Source organism: Papio anubis, chromosome 19 (genome assembly GCF_008728515.1).
Source record: "Papio anubis isolate 15944 chromosome 19, Panubis1.0, whole genome shotgun sequence".
NCBI lineage: Eukaryota > Metazoa > Chordata > Mammalia > Primates > Cercopithecidae > Papio > Papio anubis.
In genome coordinates, this window is record NC_044994.1 from 52,383,101 (window position 1) to 52,403,963 (window position 20,863).

Here is a 20,863-nt window from a genome sequence, read left to right on the forward strand (position 1 = left end):
TAGTCACTGGTGCAACGAAGATTCCCTCTCCGAAGCAGGACGTCCCCACATTCTAACTTTCTTAGTAAGGCCATTTTTACTTTCTGCAGAAAGGGTGCTCGTGGCAGATGGAACAATGGCGAGAGCACATCCAAACAAAGGAAGGAAGCAATTTTTATTCCTTACGCAGTTTGTCCCTGCTACTTTGTCCTGTCTCCATTGGCCAGAGCCAGACAGCACAATCTAAACTAAAACCTGATTGGCTAACAGTTTAAAACTTTTTAAAATAGGTAAAAGTAATGGAAAGACAAAGGAAAAGAGGAAGTTGCATATGCCAAATAGGGAAGGGGCATAGGCTGCGAGCTGGAAGGTGCCTGTGAGCATGTCTGTCACAAATATATTGGTTAAGGTACAAGGACATAGAATGTACTACGTGCCTGTGAGCATGTTTAACAGCTACATAGGATAGGGCCTAACAAAGAGTTATTAGCATAAAGTGAGGAGGCTTGAAGGAAATTAGTCTTTAAAAGAAATTATTATTTTTAACATTTATGATTTATTTTTTAACAAGAAGGGAAACTTTGAAGAGAGAACTTTTTACTTTCTACATTACTGATTCAAACTTTTATATTCCTAGGAAGTCAAATGTGTCCTTGGGATTTAGTCTTCACAGCAGGCTTTCAAAATCCAGTCCAGTCCTAAAATGATGAAAATACTCACCTATGATTTATTTAAGAACTTTTCAACGTGTTTGATATTTATATTTAAACGTGAAATTCTGGAATTTGTTTTGATGCAGATAATGAGGTAGAAAACTGACATTAATGATTTTTTCTGAATGTATAATCAATCCTCTTAAAACTACTTATGGAGGCTGGGCGCAGTGGCTCACGCCTGTAATCTCAGCACTTTGGGAGGCTGAGACGGAAGGATCATCTGAGGTCACGACTTTGAGACCAGCCTGGCCAACATGGTGAAACCCCGTATCTACTATAAATACAAAAATTAGCCGGGCATGGTGGTGGGTGCCTGTAATCCCAGCTACTTGGAAGGCTGAGGCAGGAGAATTGCTTGAATCCGGGAGATGGAGGTTGCAGGGAGCAGACATTGCACTACTGCATTCCAGCCTGGGCGACAGAGCAAGACCCTGTCTCAGAAAAACAAAAACAAAAACAAAACAAAACAAAACAAAAAAACCCACTTATGGAATAATCAATTCACTTCATCTTCACTGAATTGAAATGCCACCTCCATCATATACATCATTCCTACATTTTAAGGTCTGTATCTTTAGCTCTCTGCTCTGCAGAACTATTTAATACTGTGTTTATATTTGCTTTGTAATATTTTAAAGGGTAGGGGTGGTTCTCTATGGGCTTCTTACATTCCTAAAAAAACTCTTCATGGCATTCTAATTGGAATTGCATTGTGTTCATAGAATAATTGGGCAGAGGAATGTCTTCTCATCCAGAAATCCTTCTTCCATTATGTCCTTCAAGACACAACCAGGATTCTTCATTTAGGTTTTGTGTACGCCTTAGTAAGCATATTGATAGTTTTAATTTTTTTCAGAGATGGGTTCTTGCTCTGTTGCCCAGGCTGGAGTGTAGTGGCACCATCATAGCTCACTGCAACTACAAACTCCTAGGCTCAAGCGATCCTCTTGCCTCAGTCTCCTAAGTAGGTGGGACTACAGCTTTAAGCCACCACACTGAGTCTATACATACATATTTCTTTGTTACTAATTGAATGGTGCTTTTTAAAAACATTGATTTTTCTAACTGATTATGACTGAACTATAGCCTGTTATTGTTGGACTATAATAGACTATAAGAAGCCTGTTTTATTTTTCTTTTCTCTTTCAGAGATGGGATTTCCCTATGTTGCCCAGGCTGGTCTCAAACTCCTGGGCTCAAATGGTCCTCCTCCATTACCCTCCTAAGTAGCTAGGATTACAGGCACAACCCACAGAGCTCAGAGTTGAAGTCTGTTTAAAAAACTAATGTGGTATCGGCTGGGTGTGGTGGCTCATGCCTGTAATCCCAGCATTTTGGGAGGCCAAGGTGGGGAGGATCACCTGAGGTCAGGAGTTCAAGACCAGCCTGGCCAACATGGCAAAACCCCACCTCTACTAAAAATATAAAAATTAGCTAGGTGTGGTGGCAGGTACCTGTAATCCCAGCTATTCGGGAGGCTGAGGCAGGAGAATCACTTGAACTCAGGAGGCGGAGGTTGCAGTGAGCCGAGATCGTGCCATTGTACTCCAGCCTGGGCGACAGAGCAAGATTCCATCTCAAAAACATAAAAGAAAGAAAGAAAAGAAAAGAAAAAAAGAAATGCCAGGACTGTAGGCACCCACAGAAGCTAGGAGAGGGAGGGAAGGATTCTTCTGGAGGCTTCATAAAGAGCATGCCCTGAAGGCACCTTGATTTTGGACTTCTTGAGTGCTGTGGCGTGCTCACTGCAACCTGATCTCAGCTCACAGCAACGTCTGCCTCCTGGGTTCAAGTGATTCTCCTACCTCAGCCTCCCAAGTAGCTGGGACTACAGGTGTGCACCACTGCCTGGCTAATTTTTGTATTTTTATTAGAGACGGGGTTTCACCATGTTGGTCAGGCTGGTCTCGAACTCCTGATTTTAAGTCATCCGCCCACCTCGGCCTCCCAAAGTGCTGGGATCATAGGCGTGAGCCACCGTGCCTGGCCTGAGAGAATACATTTCTATTGTTTTAAACCACCTAGAGTGTGGTACTTTGTTACAGCAGCCCTAGGAAGCTAGCATAAGATAAAATGTCAGTTACAATGATGCTGAAACAAAAAAAAACAAGACATTTTCGACTACAATGTGGTTCTACCCTAGTCAGGAAATATGGGAGTTTTAATAAGATAGGTTGAAACAGTGACTATCTTTGCTGACACTGCCATTTGTACTAGAATTACCATAATATTTTTACAAGTCACACTGTCTTGGGTCTTAGCTTGGTTAATCTACTCACACCACAGTCAGAGTGACTTTCTAGAGTTTTATTACATCAACTACCTGCTAAAAACCTTCCATAGCTCCCTATTGCCCCCACGATAATATCCAAACTTCTCCAGTGGCTTTTCTCCCTATCGCTTCTTGCCACTCCTGGCTTCACACTGCTGTCAGTCTCTGCCGAGAATGTCCTTCTTCCCTTTGGTTGGTGTGATTGCTTGGCCAACTTCTATTCGAGCCTCAGGTCCCTATGTGGATGCCTTTTCCTACTGATTGCTCTCCCCAGCAACCCTGTAATCTGCATTAATTTCCCTGGCTCAGGACTGACACACATCTTATCGCACCTGCTGGGTTACTATCTATATCACCCTCTGGCCTTACTACTCAAACTTGTCCACAGAGCAGAAGCAGCAACACAGCCAGAGTTCATGAAAGATGCAGAATCTCAGGACCAAGCAGAGCTCCAGAATCAGATATACATTTTAAGAAGATACTCAAGTGATTCTTATGCACATGAAGTTTCTGAGTTACTGGTCTCTCAACCGAAGATTGCATAAGGGGCAGGGGCATTGCCTTCCCTTGGCCTAGTTCAGTGTCTGTCTTTTTGTTTTTTTATTTGTTTGTTTGTTTGTTTTTTGAGACAGAGTTTCGCTCTTGTCGCCCAGGCTGGAGTGCAGTGTCGTGATCTCGGCTCACTGCAACCTCCACCTCCCGGGTTCAAACAGTTCTCCTGCCTCAGCCTCCCCAGTAGCTGGGATTACAGGCATGTGCCACCACACCCGGCTAATTTTGTATTTTTAGTTGAGATGGGTTTTCACCATGTTGGTCAGGCTGGTCTCGAACTCTTGACCTCAGGTGATCCACCCACCTTGGCCTCCTAAAGTGCTGGGATTACAAGCGTGAGCCACACCGTGCCTGGCCTCAGTGTCTGTCTTAAAGAGAGATTTTTTTTTTTTTTGAGACAGATTTTTACTCTGTTGCCCAGGCTGGAGTGCACTGGCGCCATCACAGCACACTGCAACCTCTGCCTGGGTTCAAGCGATTCTCCTGTCTCAGCCCAGCGTCCCGAGTAGCTGGGATTACAGGATTACAGGCGTGCACCACCACGCCTGGCTAATTTTTGTATTTTTAGTAGAGACGGGGTTTTGCCACATTGGCCAGGCTGGCGGACTCCCGACCTCAAGTGATCTGCCTGCCTTGGCTTTCCAAAGTGCTGGGATTACAGGCATGACAGATACAATCCATCAAATATTCCGGCTAATTTCCTGTTAACAAACATGTTATACAGGAAAACAACAACAACAAGTTTCCCTTTTATTAGAACAAACACAATCAGATCTACAGCCTGTATATTTTATCCCAGGCTGACTCTAAATATGCCTCATTTATATCTCATATCTTCTTGTTTAACGGTCAAATCCTAGTTTCTGCATGAAATGTACGAATGACTATTCTATTACTAATCATGCTTGTCTTGTTTGTCATTGTGGTTCATATATACATATATATACTTTTTTTAACACTGACATTGAAATGATCAGATGTGCACTGTCATTTTTGAACTTGTTTCATGAAAAAGGATTATCTGTTTTTTAAAATGTCATTTTCACCAGTCCTACTTAAAAAAAATAATAATAGGGAATTCTAACACTTCACAATACATTTTTATTAATTATTTTATTTGGTCAAATATCTCTATGTTTATATTTGTTGCAAGCCCAACATTAAATGATACCTCCCTTTTCCAGAGGATATACAGTTAAGAGAGGCTATTCACTCTGCTTCTTCTAGCTGCTGCTTCTTTTTTTTTTTTTTTTTTTTGAGACAGGGTTCTCACTTTGTCACTCAGGCTAGAGTGGAGTGGCTAGATCATAGCTCACTGCAACCTCCTCCTCCTGGGCTCAAGCAATCCTCCCACCTCAGCATCCCGAGTAGCTGACACTACAGCTTGTACTTGTATTATCTGCAGGGACGGGGTTTCGCCATGTTCCCCAGGTTGGTCAGGAACTCCTGGACTCAAGCGATCCCCCTGCCTCCACCTCCCACAGTGCTGAGATTACAAGCATGAGCCACCATGCCCAGCCAATTCTCTTTAGAGAATGTTAGCCGTGCCAAAGAGTTGTTTATGGACTATCTCAAATCCCAAATCTTTAAAAGTCCTCTATAAACCAGCTGAATTTGACCCATTTCCAAAGTCCACCTCCCCCGACTTCTTTCCGCTCTTTTCCTCTTTGCAAACTGAATTTGCAATTCCCTAAAAAACAGAGTTGCCTAAGGTTTGTATCCAGTACGGGTCACGTGACCAATTCTTTTCTAATGAAAATGTTAGAGGAGGGGATTAACATACCTTTTGTAGGTAAACAATGTTATGATTCACTTTTTTTTTTTTTTTTTGGTTGTTGTTGAGTATATTCACTGCATTTCAGGGTGTGTGATTTGAACAACAGAAATTTAATAATTTATGCAACCAAAAAGTTAACGGTGTTCCTTATGTATTAAGTATGCCAAAATGAGCCTGGAGTGGTTTTGAATTACCACTTGGGGATAATAGATTTCAAGGCAGCATCTCCACTGTGCTTTCTGCATCTTGTGATGATTCCTGAGTTCTGTCCACTCTTACTCGTTTGTATATACCCCACTCAAAAACAGCCAACATCAGCCTCGAAACTATGTTGTTTAAACTCAAGAGCAGTTTTGTTCCATGCTTATATTGTTGACCATACCTTCAGCAGGACCAAGCCATGAATAAATATTTGCTGGTTTGTGTTGATTGAATGATTTAAGATAAATAAACAACCTCAAATGCCTACTGAGGCCAGATAATGTAAATGGGAAAAGCAAACAGCAGGGAGTGGGGTGAACAGGAGCACCCTGGGTTCCTCTAAAGGGTGTGGCTTCAACCACACACTTCAAGCCTATTTTGCACTTTTGGAAAATGGATCCCGGGTTGTCAGAGCTTCTAGTTTTCCAAGAGATGCTGGAATCTGGGTTTTTCATGCAATCCCTCAATGTTTAAAATGTTGGTCATCAATTAAAATTTTTACAATACATTTCGAAGGCCAATACTGTAAACCAAACTAAACACTTCCAGGGAGTCCATGCAACGAATTTGCAATCTTTTCATTAAACAGCACAGCTAATATGAAAACACGCTTTTTTTTTTTCTTTTTCTTTTTTGAGACAGAGTCTTATTCTGTTGCCCAGGCTGGAGTGCAGTGGTGCGATCTCGGCTCACCGCAACCTCCGCCTCCCAGGTTCAAGCGATTTTCGTGCCTCAGCCTCCCAAGCAGCTGGGACGACAGGAGTGCACCACCAAGGCTGGCTAATCTTTTGTATTTTAGTAGAGACGGGGTTTCACCATATTGGCAAGGCTGGTCTCGAACTCCTGGCATCAAACGAACCACCCGCCTCGGCCTCCCAAAGAACTGGAATTACAGGCGTGAGCCACCGCGTTCAGCGAAAACACACATTTTCTAGGAAACTGATTGCTGGGAAGGCTACAGTGGGTAAGAGCTCTTGCTCTCTGTGGGCCTGCCTGGGTCGGGATAGGGGCAGTGCTCTCTGCCTAAGTGAACCTGGGCAATTTTCTGCAAACCTCAGTTTCCGCACCTGTAAAGTAGCAACAGTTGTTCTGAGGACGGAATGAGAGAATGCATGCCAAAGCCCTTAGCGTGAAGCGGCTCCCAGTAACCGTTAACTACTCCTAATTACTACTCCTCATAATAGAATTACTCATGGCCTCGCCAAATATTGTGCAAATAATTTCACGTTCCCAGGTAGCTCATTCCTCCCACAAAAGATTTGAACGTTTTCCGTATGATAACGATCCACTTGTTTTTGCTAAACATCCAGAATGGGCGATATCGACCTATCTGGAAGCTCGCACACAAATCCCTTCCCAATTCAAACACGATGTTCTTTCTGGCTGGCACCAGAGCTTGTTTGCAGTGACTTCCTGGGACCCGGCGCCTTCTCACAGGGCCTCTGGTTCTCCTCTGCGCTGATTACGGTTCTTCCCATTTCCCTTCCCTGTTACTGCCCATACTCTTCAAGTTCGAAAAGTTTCCTTTTCCAATCCCTTTCCGGGACTTGTTTACCCAAGTCTCTAATTGCCAAGGCCTTTGGTCTCTCCCCACCCACAACCTTCCTCCTGGGAAAACTTTCCTCCTGGGAAAACCCTTCTCCTCCCGCCACTCCCAGCTCCCGCCACCACTGCCGCGGACGACGCCCAGCGTTTGCAGATGGTCAAAGCCGACTCCCTTCTCCTCCCACCCTGTTTTGTAAGGAAGTAATTTCGCGGCCGAGGGCTCTGCGCCCCCAGCCGCGGGTCGGCGCCGCCGCGGGTCGGGAGCGTGTCCGGGCAGGTCGCGCTCGGCGGGGGACTTCCCCGCCCGCCTGGGTCGCGCGTCCGCTCCCCGAGCGCCGTCTGTGGGGCGGGGACAGGGGCGGGCCCGGCGTCTAGTTTCCCTACGTCACCGGGGAAGTTCTTATTGGACAAAAGCGTGGTCTCTGGCGCGGGGACCTCAGAGTTTCCCGGGCACTCACCGAGTGTACTTGGCAGTTCCGCGCGTCGGAGCAGTCGATCCCGGCACCCCTGCCCGCGGGTCTGTTCGTGTTCAGCTCGCGTCCTGCAGACGTCCGACGTGCTCCAGTTGGAGACCGAGGTTCCCGGGCTCTGTAGCTGAGTGGGCGGCGGCACCGGCGGAGATGCCTGGGAAGAAGGCGCGCAAGAACGCGCAACCGAGCCCAACGCGGGCTCAGGCAGGTACCGACCCGCTGGGGCCAGCGAAGACCCAGGCTGGGCGGGGTCGGGGCCGGGGTGGAGGTCTCGGTCGGGGCGGGCTCAGCCCATCGGGGCTCGGGCACAGACTGCGCAGGGGCTCAAGGTCGGGCCAGGTCTGTGCCCTGGCGCGAGCCTTAGGGGCGCCTCCAGAAAGTTCTTCGGGGGTTTTCCCCAGGACAGCGGGGACTGCAGGGACGGCAGGGACGGCGAGGGACCAGGCCGGATTTGGGATTGGGATGCAGCTGCATTTCACCAGAAGCAAAAAGCTCGTCTCCTCCTCCCCACTTGCCCTTCCGCGGGGCCACGAGGAACAAGTGCAAGTGTAGGCGGCTGCTTCTGGGAGAAAGTCATTGTCGCGGCAGAAGGGGCAAGAGAGGACTCCGGAGACCGCCTGGACTCCCAGCCCTTCCAGAGACGGCCCCACAAGGGCAGCCTGTGTTCAGGAGCCTAGAAAATCTTGTAATATTTAAATAATCGATCATGTGGGAGTTGGGGATAGGAGAATAGGAGTTAGTCCGCTCCCTTTTTTCATTCATTCATTCTCACTCCCCGCCCCCATACTTACAACTCCATCATAACTTTTCAGGCCAGCGCCCCGGCCCCATCCTTTTTCTAAATCTAACCAGAGCCCGAAATCTGTGTGGGCCATACTGCTGTTGCATCAGATGATTATACGCCCCCTGCCCCCCCACCTTTTAAGTTACTTTCATTTTATAGAGCTCCTGGGGCGTACTAAGGAAGTGGAAGTGGTGCATTGCAAATGTGACCATGCCTAAGTTGGTAACAGGCTGCTGTCTCTGGCTCTTGTGTAGGATGGAAAAAACTTTGTCTACCTTTTGTGATGTCCTAGGATTCTGACCGTGTTTCTTTCTGAAGGATCTTACCTGTGCATAGCACTTTTTGGTCCGACTTAATTCCCAAGAATAAGAAGCAGCACAAAGTTCCCCTTAAACTTGATTTGATTGATACTAATACATTTATAGGTGTGTAACTGCAATTTTTAAAAAATTAAGGAAGTGAACGGGAACTATTTTCTGCGTTGTTTTCTACATTTTTGGTGAAAGGGATAACTTTTCCACTTAGAATTCAGGGCTTCCAATGTCGGATGCTGAATGTTATTTGGTGTTTCTTTTTTACTTTTAGGACTGTATATTAATATATCTCAATTTCTGTAGAACACATGTCTATGTAAATATTTCCCAAAATGTTTGATCCTGTAGCCCATAAAGAATAACGTCTTAGGAGATTTATTAGGTCTCTTGGTGTAGGAGTTAGGAAATATTTCACTCACCTCTTGTAGAGAGAAATTGGTTGAAATATAGGTTTAAAATTTTGCTTTACTATATATTTACAGCTTTGATTTGTTTTGAACCTAAATATAGTATTTTCAGAGTCGATTTATAAAATAGACCAGATTTTAATTTGTAATCATGATTTTTAATGTTTGTAGTCATGAAGTAAACCCAGAAGCTGCTCTTTGAAATATTCAAGAAAATTGAAATTATAGTCAGTATAGATATGATATTATAGTCAGTATAATGTTAACTGCACTTACTGAAAAAAGTGTACTTGGAAATTATAAGCATTATTTTTCTTAATATTCAGTTTAGAATAACTCAGTTCCAAAAAGTAGTACATATGTGAATTAAACATCACTTATTTTCTGCTCCTCTCATTCGCATAAAGGCAAAGGATTGGTACAGAATGGGATTATAGAAGAAGTGGGGTTACATTAAAATAGAAAAGTTTAAATTATTTTAGAGAATGTGGACTTAATTTTAGAATAAGATTTTATGAGTCTTTTATGAGAAAATAACAGAGTTTTTTTAAACGAGAAAAAGAATACATTTAGATTTGCCTATATAATGAGAGTATAACCTAAGCTGTAAATTATTGCCATTTGAAAATCAAATCCTACTTGAAAGCCACACAGAACTTGACTTCTGTTTCCCAGCCAACCTTAAATGAAAGAAAAAGATGACATCATCTAAGGCTGGTAAAATGACTAATGCTACTCTTTGTACTATCTGACATATTTGAAAGTAAGGTAACACTTGCCTCATCCAGGATGCATTTTTTAAAAACTCAAAGTAAATGTCTTTATTCTTACCTCAACGATTGCTTTCGGTGAGTCACAATGTGTGTGTGTGTGTGTGTGTGTGTTTTCCATTTGGAAAACAAGTGCATATAAAGCCAAAGTTAAGAGAAATGCTTTGTGGGATACTCAGTTTGTCACTAGTGTGTGCGTATTAGGTCTTGCTGGTTACAGTTTGTAATATCATCAGTGTTAATGTCCATGTTTTGCTTTCCTTCTCAGAGCTCGAAGTCGAGTGTGCTACTCAACTCAGGAGATTTGGAGACAAACTGAACTTCCGGCAGAAACTTCTGAATCTGATAGCCAAACTCTTCTGCTCAGGAACCTGACTGCATCAAAAACTTGCATAGGGGGACTCCAAAAGAGACTTTTTCTCAGGAGATGCACACTTCATCAATTTGAAGAAAGATTGCATTGTAATTGGGAGGAATGTGAAGGCACATTCACGGGTGCCCTTGGAAACGGAAGATGGAATACATCAAAGTGAATTTCTGCTTGAGATTTCCCAGATTATCATTCTTTGGGATGAGAGAACATTATAAAACCACTTTGTTTATTTTAAAGCAAGAATGGAAGACCCTTGAAAATAAGGAAGTAATTATTGGCATATTTCTTTTTTACTTAGAGAATTGTTCTAGTGTTTTTGCTGAAGGTTACTGCTGGCCTAGTGTAAAGGGAGATGACCAATGATTAGACTGGGCGGCTGGGAAGAAACAGTTCAGTGCTTTGTTGTTGCTGTTTTTGGTGTTTTGCTTTTCAATGCCAACTCAGCACAATGTATGAGATTCGGTTTATACATATTACCTTGTTATAAGGAAAAAATTCATTCTGAGAACACTGAAATGTTAGAGTCAATGTTGATTTCTTAGGTCACTACACAATGTAAAATCATTTGTTTCTTTTGACTCAAATTGTATGGCTTCTGTTCAGATGATCTTTCATTCAATGTGTTCCTGTTGGGCATTAGTGGAAACTATGGAAAACTGGAAAATAACTTTGAAAAAATTGGATAGAAGTATAGGAGGGTTACTTGGAGCCAGTAAATCGGTAGACTGAACATTCAATATAATAAAAGAACACAGGGATTTTGTATAACCAGGGATAATTAAAAGAAAAAAGAAGTTGATTTTTAATTGATGTTTTTAAAACTTAGTAAAACAAATATTCAGAAGTAACTTGATAAGAAATGAATGTTTCTAAAGAAGTTTCTAAAGATTTGGAATATGCTCCTTGTCACATTAGTTAGTGTGCACCCTACAAAAAGTGACCTTTTAATATAAATTAAGAATATTTTTATAATTGGAATATACTTTTCTTAAAAAAAAGGAACAGATAGTTTCATCTAGAATGAAAGTTCCACATATGCATCAGTGAATATAGGTATCTACACACACCTACCTACTTATATGGATATCTGTATAGATAATTTGTATTAGAATATTATATAGATTCTTAGAAGGGTCGCAAGTTAGTTTCAATTTTTTTTTTTTTTTTTTTTTTTTTGAGACTGAGTCTGGCTCTGTCGCCCAGGCTGCGCGGGTCGATCTCAGCTCACTGCAAGCTCATCTCCGGTTCACGACTTTCCTTGCCCTCAGCCTCCCGAGTAGCTGGGACTATTGCGGTCACGCCACTTCGCCAAGGTTTTTTGTATTTTTTAGTAGAGACGGGTTTCACCGTGTTAGCCAGGATGGTCTCATCTCCTGACTCAGAATCACTGCCTCGGGCCTCCCAAAGTGCTGGGATTACAGGTTTGAGCCACCACACTGCCCAAGGTTTCATTTTTTTTATCTGGGCTATATACAGTCCCTAAATGCATAAAAGAAATAATGCCATGATTTTATTTCAGCAAAAATAATTTTATTTATTTTGCCTATTTATAGTTAAAATATTTTTCTTTAGTTTGAAAATGTGTATTAAAGTTATGTTTTTGAGTTACGAGAGTCTTATAACTACTTGAATTTTTAGTTAAAATATCTTAATGTAGGTTATAGTCACTTTAGATGGAAGATTACCTCACATATGTTTTCTTCAGTATTACTTAAGATTGTTTATTTAGTGGCCGAGTTTTTTTCTTTTCAGCCTAGAGGAGCATCTTACCATCTTTGCATTTATGGTCTGGTCTCGAATAAATATATGTAAATAATATTATAAAGTTGATACTGTGGCAGTAAACTATTAAAAGTTTTCAATTGTTCTTTTTCTAGGTGTGTTAATTTTGTTCTCATCTTAGCAGCTGCTAACCAGCAAGTGTCTACATCAAGCCAAAGCATGAGACGGAGTCTCATTGCCAGGTCACTCCAGGCTGGAGAGGTGCAGTGGCGCCAATCCTCTCGGCTCACTGCAAGTCCCGGCCTCCCAGGTTCAGGCCATTCCTCCTGCCTCTCAGCCTCCGAGTAGCTGGGACTACAGGCTCACCACCACGCCTCAGCTAGTTTTTATTTTTAGTAGATTTGGGTTTCACTCCATGTTAGCTGGTGGATGGTCTCTGATCTCCTGACCTCGTGATCCCACTCGGGCCTCCCCAAAGTGCTGGGATTACAGGCTTGAGCCACTGCGCCCGCCAAGCCAAAGTATTTTAACTGATTTCCATCAGCAGACATCCTCTGACCTTCTGACCACACTGTCTCCTCCCAGTAGTTGGAGAAGAAAATATAGGAGAATTTGCACGATTTCTGCTGTCAAGGGACTTATACTTTAATTGGGAGTGAAATAGTGAAAAATAGGAAATGAATGCCCTACATAGGTCCTTTTTTTTTTTTTTTTTTTTTTTTTTTTTTTTATTTCTTCTGAGACAGAGTCTTGCTCTGTCCCCCAGGCTGGAGTGCAGTGGCACGATTTTGGCTCACTGCAACCTATGCCTCCCGGGTCCGAGTGATTCTTGTGCTAAAGCCTCCTCACCGCGCCACCACACTGGGCTAATTTTTGTGTTTTTAGTAGAGATGGGGATTTCACCATGTTGGCCAGGCTGGTCTTGAATTCCTGGCCTCAAGTCATCTGCCTGCTTCGGCCTCCCAAAGTGCTGGGATTACATCTTATAGAGATTCATGATCTCATTAGAGGTGTTTTGTGAGCTGGCATCCTTGACTGCTCCTGGGTCTGTCTGGCAAGAGGAGCTACAGGACGGTTTCCTTTTTGGCGACCTCACACTTCTCCCTCTGCTTCCAGCGCTAGAGTAGCAAAGATTGCTTCATCTGAGGTTAGTCATGTGCAAACGTAGATGTAACTCAATGGCCTTCCTGTTTGAGTGTGTGAACTAAAAGATACCCCTAGTTTTTAGCTTCGATCTGGGAGCCACATCTTCACCCCACCCCTGCCCTGGGAAAGAGTCAGCTGACACCTTAGAATGTAAATTGCCTTCCTAAAATGGGAAACGTGGGGAAAGGAGGAGGAGTTACTAGAGGAAAAGAAGAACCGGAGAGCTGAAGGATGCGGGGGTTATGGACAAGATATATAACAATGCCTGCAGGGAAAGACTTCCGTCTGGGAAAGTGGGGTGGGGGCGGGAGCTTGGCTTCAGAAAGGGTGGGGACAAACTGCATGGTTTGATTTGAGAATCACTGGAAGAGTAACTCCTGTCCCTAAGACTCTTCGCATAGCCAGAACTGTTTTGCTAAACGTGCACCTTAGTAGTTCTCGCCACCACTAGAAAACAAATAAGGAAAAAAGTGTACCTCAAGCTTTTCTTTTATATAAAGAGTAACACATGAAAGTTTAGGCACAGATTCACAATCTTCAGGTATTAGAACTATATATTTTTTTGAGAACCATATTTTAATGTTAAAAAAATGTCCAAGATGTTCAGGCAATTCTATCTGTTGACTGACAACAACTGCTAGCTTTTAAATTTGCATTTATATTATAAAAGAAAATGTATCTACCCGTGAATCAGTTGTTCTTCAGTTTAAAGAACTGTGTGTTGTGATTTGGGTTTTGGAATCCATTGCAATAACTCTACAAACTCCTCCCTGCGCCACTTCCTCTCCTCAGTCACTGAGCAGAAACCACCTAAAGGGTCAAAAATCCTGTAAATCTCCTTGTCAGTCGTCAAAGGGGACGATCCATCAGGAAGAGAACCAACACCTTAAAAATAGATTTCTTAGGTCACTACACAACGTAAAATCATTTGCTTCTTTTGACTCAAATTGTATTGCTTCTGTTCAGATGATCTTTCATTCATTCAGTGTGTTCCTGTGGCAACTGGAAGTGGTGTGACTGGAAGTGGTGTGATACAAGGAGTATCCCACTTTAGAATCCTGAAGCTGGACTTTCAAGGCAAAATCATGAATGAGCTGTGTGACCTTGGGCAAGACATCCTCTCTAAGCCACATTTAATCTGAAATTGAGACTTAGATCATCTTTAAGGTCCCTGAAGTTGGAATCATAAAATGGGATGGCAAAGCAGTCTGAAGAAGGTCTCCCACCTAGTTCCAAGTCTGTTGGCCCCCACTTCTGAGCTCATTTCAGACACTGTAAGAGGGAAGTTAAGGGTTTGCAAAAAGAAGCAGGGGAGTGGGATTTTAAAAGACCTCCCAAAATTTCTGTTTTCTGGATTCTTCTCCCAAACATTGACTTTAAGTCTTAGAGGAGGTTGAGTGGGAACCTCTTGGACTTGTATTTCTTGGAAAGGAGAGTTTGCTATGCATGCAAGCTTTCCCAGTGATGATATCACTGCCAGAATTCCTTCTTATGTGTAGCTGAAAATAGATAGGGTCACCTGATAGACACACCCTGCCGTGTCATCACGTGGATTTTTTCAAGTAATAGTTCATGGTTAAAGAGCAAAACATTTGTCAATACCGCCCACGCACTAACTTCAGTTTCTCTTTTAAACACTTACAGAAATCTGTTCAGCCAATTCAGGGTGAGACATTCATGCTCATGATTTATTCCCTTATGGTTTTCTTCCAAGTATGCCATTCTTAAAATCACCAGAGAAATGGGAGAGTTGATAAGAGTTATAGATGGGGATTTTGGATCCTTTAATTTAGCAAGTTATTAACCACATGCTCTGCGCACCTCCCAACCACCCCCCTGCCCTGATCCATTCCATGTAACCTACGCTCTCTGCCGTTAGAAATTGCTCAGTGCGAGAAGCCTCGGCTTGGGTTTACACTGTGCAATAAGATAGAACAGAACAACATAGAATGTGCAAATAACTCCTTGGTATTTCTTGTGTTTTAGGAAAAAGGCCTCTATTGTTCTTCTCATGCTCTGTCACTATGATCTCTAGCAGACCTTTGAGATTTGCCCATTTCCAAATTCACATCTTTACTCAGCCATTTTCAAAACGACTGTGTCCCTCTTCCACAGTTGTCATTGTCATTGTCTCTGGTTTCAGAATTGTCTTTTTGCCACTTTGTGCGACTCTGGATAAACATTTGATCTCTGTTTTCTTATAAACTGGTCCAAAATATATCTATTTCAAAGCATCGTTGAGAATCAAATGAGATGAGATGAACACAGTGCCTGGTTCACAGTCAGTGTCCATTGAGTGTGAGTTAACTTTCCCGACAAGACAGAGGGAGGATTACAGATTAGCTTTCTTACAAAGCTGTGGAAGATCTTACCCAGTTAAGATCGTTAGACTGAACCGAAACCTTTCAAAGGAAGGCGGGTAGGGCAGTGGTGGAGCTGGAGGGGAAGTGGCAGTTTTTCCCTTGATGAGGCCATCTGCTTTTCATTTATAAACTCTTAGTAATGGTAAACCGTTTTTTTTTTTTTTTTTCACCTGGTATACAACAGGTTTCACAAGCACTATTTAATTGTCCAAATCCCCTTGTATGTATTCATATAAAAATTCAGGTCCTGATTTACATAATAACATCTCAAGAAGTAGAAAGAAAGTTCCAGTCTAGTTATTTTTGACTGGGGTAAGGTTAGATTTGGGTACAGTAATTCTTCAAAAGGGAATCTTGAAATGCTCTCCCTGAGATAAGACAAAAAACGCATTAATTTGGAAAACACAGGTCAAACCCCAGCTGCCTTTGTTTTTGCCTTTAGGGAGTCAGTTGCATGCATCCACAGGGGTGCAATAGTGCTACTTTAAGACTATACTTATATAACTCATATATACTTATATATATATGTTTATACATATGTACACATTTGAGTATATACTAATAGGAACAAAACGTCCACTAGATAAATACTACTCACTGACAAACCCATTATGTGCCAAATACTTTAGAAACATAAATTTATTAATTCACCTGGTGCTCACACACTGCTATTGGGAAGGTATGATTATCTTTTTCATTCTATAGTCAAGGAAGCAGCCTCAGAGAAGCAGCAGTGTCCTCAAAGTCCCAAAGTAGTCAATTGGCAAATGAGGAGAAGTCACAGGATTTGAACTTGGGCTTTTCTTTCTTTCTTTCTTTTTTTTTTTTTTTTTTTTTGAGACAATCTCGCTCTATTGCCCAGGCTGGAGTGGAGTGGCGTAATCTCGGCTCACTGCAGCCTCCACCTCCTGGGTTCAAGCGATTCTCGTGCCTCATCCTCATGAGTAGCTTGGATTACAGGCTCACACCACCACGCCTGGCTAATTTTGCAGTAAAGATAGAGTTTTGACATGTTGGCCAGGCTGGTCTCGAACTCGTGACCTCAAGTGATCTGCTCTCCTCGGCCTTCCAAGGTGCTGGGATTACAGGTGTGAGCCACCTTGCTGGGCCTGAACTTGTGCCTTTCTGACCTCAAAATTCTTTTATCTTCCTACCACAATGCGACTGCCTCCCAGCGTGGGGCTGGAGGCAGGATCCCCATCCCAGAGCAACGCTAGTTTGTTTTCCATCCAGTGTCTCATTAATTACAACCAAGGTTTACACCCCTGGGTGTTCCGAGGAAGGCTGATGATTAAGTGAGCTGACATGCAAAAAAAAAAAAAAAAAAAAAAAAAAAAATAGAGCGATCATTGCGGCCCCCATTTGCACTCATCTGGTATAGGGGCTTTCCAATCTGCAGGAATAAATGAGACTAACCCTATAAACTGTCTCACTTGCTAGGTAGTGCCAGCCAGCCAGGCACAGTCATGTGGCATCTCACTCCCGGAGAGATTTTGTGGGGGAGGAGAATAGAATTAATTCTGAAAGAAACAGCATTCATGGGCTCCTTTTTACCAACTTAAGCCAAAATAGCACCTACTGAGACAGACCTGCAGGAGCTATTTGTAAATGGAAAGAAAGGTATTAAAAGAAGCCTGTCAAAACAGCAACGGGTGTGTTTTTCCGGCTCCCCTGCAGTATCCACCCTATTTCAGCAAGTCTAGGCAGAAGTCAGGAAGGAAGAAAAAATGGCTGCCACTACTTTTAAAAAAACCAAACAACAGAGAACATCTAGACTAACTAGTGTATGTTTGTGATGATTCATTTTGGACAAGTGTTGGGAACCCGTCAGAAATCAATGGGTGGTTATATTGTGAAATCTTCTGGTTTCACAAAGCCTGCATTTTTAGTAAGAGATTCCCAAATGCTGTCTTCAAGAAACATGCGTTTATTGATTCATCAGGAAAACACTCCCCTTTTCCTATCTGAATAAAAATGACACAATACCGCGCTGGTCACTGAAGTGAGAAAACAGCTCCTTCACCACTTTCGAAATCTTTACTGATGTTATATTAAAATGAACAGGTTTCTGAGAACTAGCAAGTCAAGACTAAAACTTTAACTTTCAAAATGTTTACAGAGGAACATAAGGAAGTCAGGCTAATAACTTATCAATGACTCCTGAGCTATCCTGGTATTGAGAGACCTTTCCCAGAGTCTGGGAAAGCACCTAGTCTAGATGATAAATCTAGGCTTTTTTTCTGAACTTAAAATTAACGTAAACAAGGACAAAGGGCAGTAACAAGGCGTCAGTGTGTTATTTGCCAACCATACTATTTTTAGAATAAGTTGGCTAAATTAAAAAGTATGTATACTTGCTTAAAACAGACTTTGCTGTAAGTTTCAACCCACATTATCTCATAGTTACACTGACATTTTTTCTTTAAAGTTACACTGAAATGTTTTCTTTAAAGTTACACTGCAATTTTTTCTTTAAAAATATTGTGGGAGGCCACAGATATTGACCCTTCTCTTTATGAAAGCATTTTATTGTTTCATCCTTAATGAATATGGAAATTTCTTTGGTACTGGCTTGCCTCTGACTGTCCCGCTTTTAAAACTGAAAGTCCCTTGGCCAGGTGCTGGTGGCTCATGCCTGAAATCCCAGCATTTTGGAAGGCCAAGGCGGGAGGGTCACTAGAGCCCGGGAGTTCAAGACCAGCCTGGGCAATGTGGTGTAGCTCTATCTCTACTAAAAATACAAAAATTAGCCAGGCATGGTGGCATGTGCCTGTAATCCCAGCTACTTGGGAGGCTGAGGCACCAGAATTGATTGAACCCGGGAGGCAGAGGTTGCAGTGAGCAGAAACCGAGCCACTGTACTTCAGCCTGGGTGACAGAGCGAGATTCCGTCTCAAAAGTAAATAAAATAAATAAAAACAAGCTGGGCGTGGTGGCTTACGCCTGTAATCCCAAAACTTTGGGAGGCTGAGGTGGGTGGATCACCTGAGGTCAGGAGTTTGAGACTAGCCTGGCCAACATGGTGAAACCCTGTCTCTACTGAAAATACAAAAATTAGCCAGGCATGGTGGTGCTACGCCTGTGGTCCCAGCTACTCGGGAGGCTGAGGAAGGAGAATTGCTTGAACCTGGGAGGCGGAGGTTGCAGTGAGCTGAGATCATGCCACTGCACTCCAGCCTGGGTGACAGAGAGATAGTTCATCTCAAAAAATAAATAAAACAAAATAAAAATAAGTAAAATAAAACTGAAAGTACCATGTCCTGGAAATGCTCTCACTTCCAGGCAAATCAGGCGAGTCACCCTTGTGAGGCTGTAATGTGATTCCATGGGAAACTTTAGTAGATTTAACCCTAAGAATCTGCATCTAAGCAGCTATATCCCACTACATTTTTTTTTTTTTTTTTTTTTTTGAGACAAGGGCTTGCCCTGTTTTCCAGGATGGAGTGCAGTGGTACAATCTCAGCTCACTGTAACCTCTAGACTCTTGGGTTCAAGGGATTCTCCTGCCTCGGCCTCCTTAGTAACTGGGATTACAGATGCACGCCGGCACACCTGGCTAATTTTTGTATTTTAAGTAGAGTTGGGGTTTCACCATGTTGGCCAAGCTGGTCTCAAACTCCTGACTTCCTCCCATTTCGGCCTCCCAAAGTCCTGGAATACAAGCATGAGTGCCACACCCGGCCCCCAATTCCTTTTTTTCCACCACTTTTCACCCAGTTGTGAGAAGGATATAATCATTATTCCCTGCCTACCACAAGTTTCAGTAGGGGATTAAAAGATACCACGGAGTCAAAGCTCTCAGCCCAGGGCATGACTGTTCATAAGCCACTAGTAAATGGCTAAAAAAAAAAAAACTTTGTAGGATTACAGAGAGTTTACAAAAGCCAAATGTTATCATAGTTGTTGGAATTATTAAGTACAAAATGAGTGAAGAGATAAAGACATTCCTCCTGATTTATGGACTTTACAGTTGAAGAGACAGATGAACACAACCAGATGAAATATCTGCAAATGGTTCAGAACTCAAAGTTATAAGCCAACAAAGTATTCACTAGAAAAAAGAAAAAAATGGCTGGGCACAGTGACTCACTGCTGCAATCCCAGCACTTTCAGAGGCCAAGGTTGGGGGATTGCTAGAGCCCAGGAGTTTAAGACCAGCTTGGGCAACACGAGGAAACCTTGTCTCTACAAAAAATAAAAATTAAAAATAATTAGCCAGCATGGTGGAGTGTGCCTGTAGCCCCAGCTACTTGGTGGGCTGAGGTTGGAGGTTGGCTGGAGTCCAGGAGGTCTAGGCTGCAGTGAGCCAAGAATGTGCCACCACACTCCAGCTTGGGCAAGAGAGAAAGACTGTCTCAAAATAAGAAAAAAAAAGTCAGGTAATATCAGTTACTTTTTATTTCAAGTAAAGGAAGGTGTTTATTTCACAATCATATAAGTTATTTTATTGTCAAAATCACTAGTGACTTAATTAATGAGCACATCTACCAAGTTATTATTGGGACTGCTTTTCCAAAAACTAGTTGCTTTGTTGACTTCCTCAAATATACTGTACTTTTGCCATGTTGTAATCTGTCTTCCATCTCCATTTTCTTTCCACAGTTACTGTTTTCCTAAAGGTCTAGTGGTCTAATTGCCACATCCAAAGGCCTCTTTTTACATTGCATCATGCTAAACCTCTGAGCATCATCTCTTCCTTCAAACTCATGTAAAGTGATTGGCACTTGTCTCCATGCACCTCGAGCCCTCTTAACTCTACTTAGCAAGTTCCTCTTCCCTTTTGTTCCTTAAATGTCAGTTTCACAAGGTTCATCTTTCAACCATGTTATCTAAGAGTAATGACCTCATGTACCCTCTTTAAGCTAATTGATTTTCAATTTTCGTCTTTCATCTGGCTTCTCTCTCCCTCTCCCAAGTTCTGTCTCTCTGCTTCCCTTTTAAGAATTTGTTTATGCTTTTTATGAACTCTGGATTTCTTTCTTTTCTCATTTTTGCTGCTCAAAGCTCTGTTATCCTTCAAGGTCCATGTCAAAATCCATTTCCTCTGAGAATTCTTTTCAGATTTTTCAGAACAGAAAGGGCATTCTATCTTTTAGATTCCCATAGCACATTTTTCTTTTCTAGATCCTTATTTCATTGTTGGTTCATTATGGACAAGTGTTGGGGACCTGGCAGGAACAAATGGGTGGTTATATTATGAAATTCTTTAATTTCACAAAGGTTACTTTTTAGTAGGAGGTTCCCACATGCTCTGTCTTCAAGAAACACACATTTATTAATTTGTCAGAAAAATACCCCTCTTTTCCCATTTGAAAAAAAAACTTGTGCAATACAATACAGCACATGAAATTATAGGCATAATACGTTTTGTCTGCCTCTTCAACTTGATTATATGTTCCTATAGTTATAACATAGATCTAATTTACTTTTCCCCCTGCTTCACTTAGCAAAATGACTATTATTCATTTGTTC

General features: G+C 42.3%; 1 protein-coding gene across 2 annotated transcripts; it reads left to right on the forward strand.

Moving 5' to 3' along the window:
• The first annotated feature begins 7,439 nt into the window (after positions 1-7,439).
• PMAIP1 (phorbol-12-myristate-13-acetate-induced protein 1) lies at positions 7,440-11,158 on the forward strand. Of its 2 annotated transcripts, XM_021930182.2 has the most exons (3): positions 7,444-7,720; positions 7,914-8,197; positions 10,056-10,228. In XM_021930182.2, the coding sequence occupies exons 1-3, from the start codon at positions 7,663-7,665 to the stop codon at positions 10,104-10,106; spliced, it is 393 nt and encodes a 130-aa protein (XP_021785874.1). In that variant the 5' UTR covers positions 7,444-7,662; the 3' UTR covers positions 10,107-10,228. The 2 variants fall into 2 exon arrangements, with proteins under 2 accessions (XP_003914482.1, XP_021785874.1); XM_003914433.4 differs by lacking the exon at positions 7,914-8,197 and having other exon boundaries at positions 7,440-7,720; positions 10,056-11,158.
• The last annotated feature ends 9,705 nt before the right edge of the window (positions 11,159-20,863 follow it).

Bases quoted from the DNA above. Each gene is read 5' to 3' on its own strand.
- PMAIP1 (XM_021930182.2), top strand. From the start codon at position 7,663: ATGCCTGGGAAGAAGGCGCGCAAGAACGCGCAACCGAGCCCAACGCGG. The intron at 7,721-7,913 runs GTACCGACCCGC...GGTTTTCCCCAG, and splicing joins CCCAACGCGGGCTCAGGCAG to GACAGCGGGGACTGCAGGGA. The intron at 8,198-10,055 runs GTAATATTTAAA...TTTCCTTCTCAG, and splicing joins TCAGGAGCCTAGAAAATCTT to AGCTCGAAGTCGAGTGTGCT.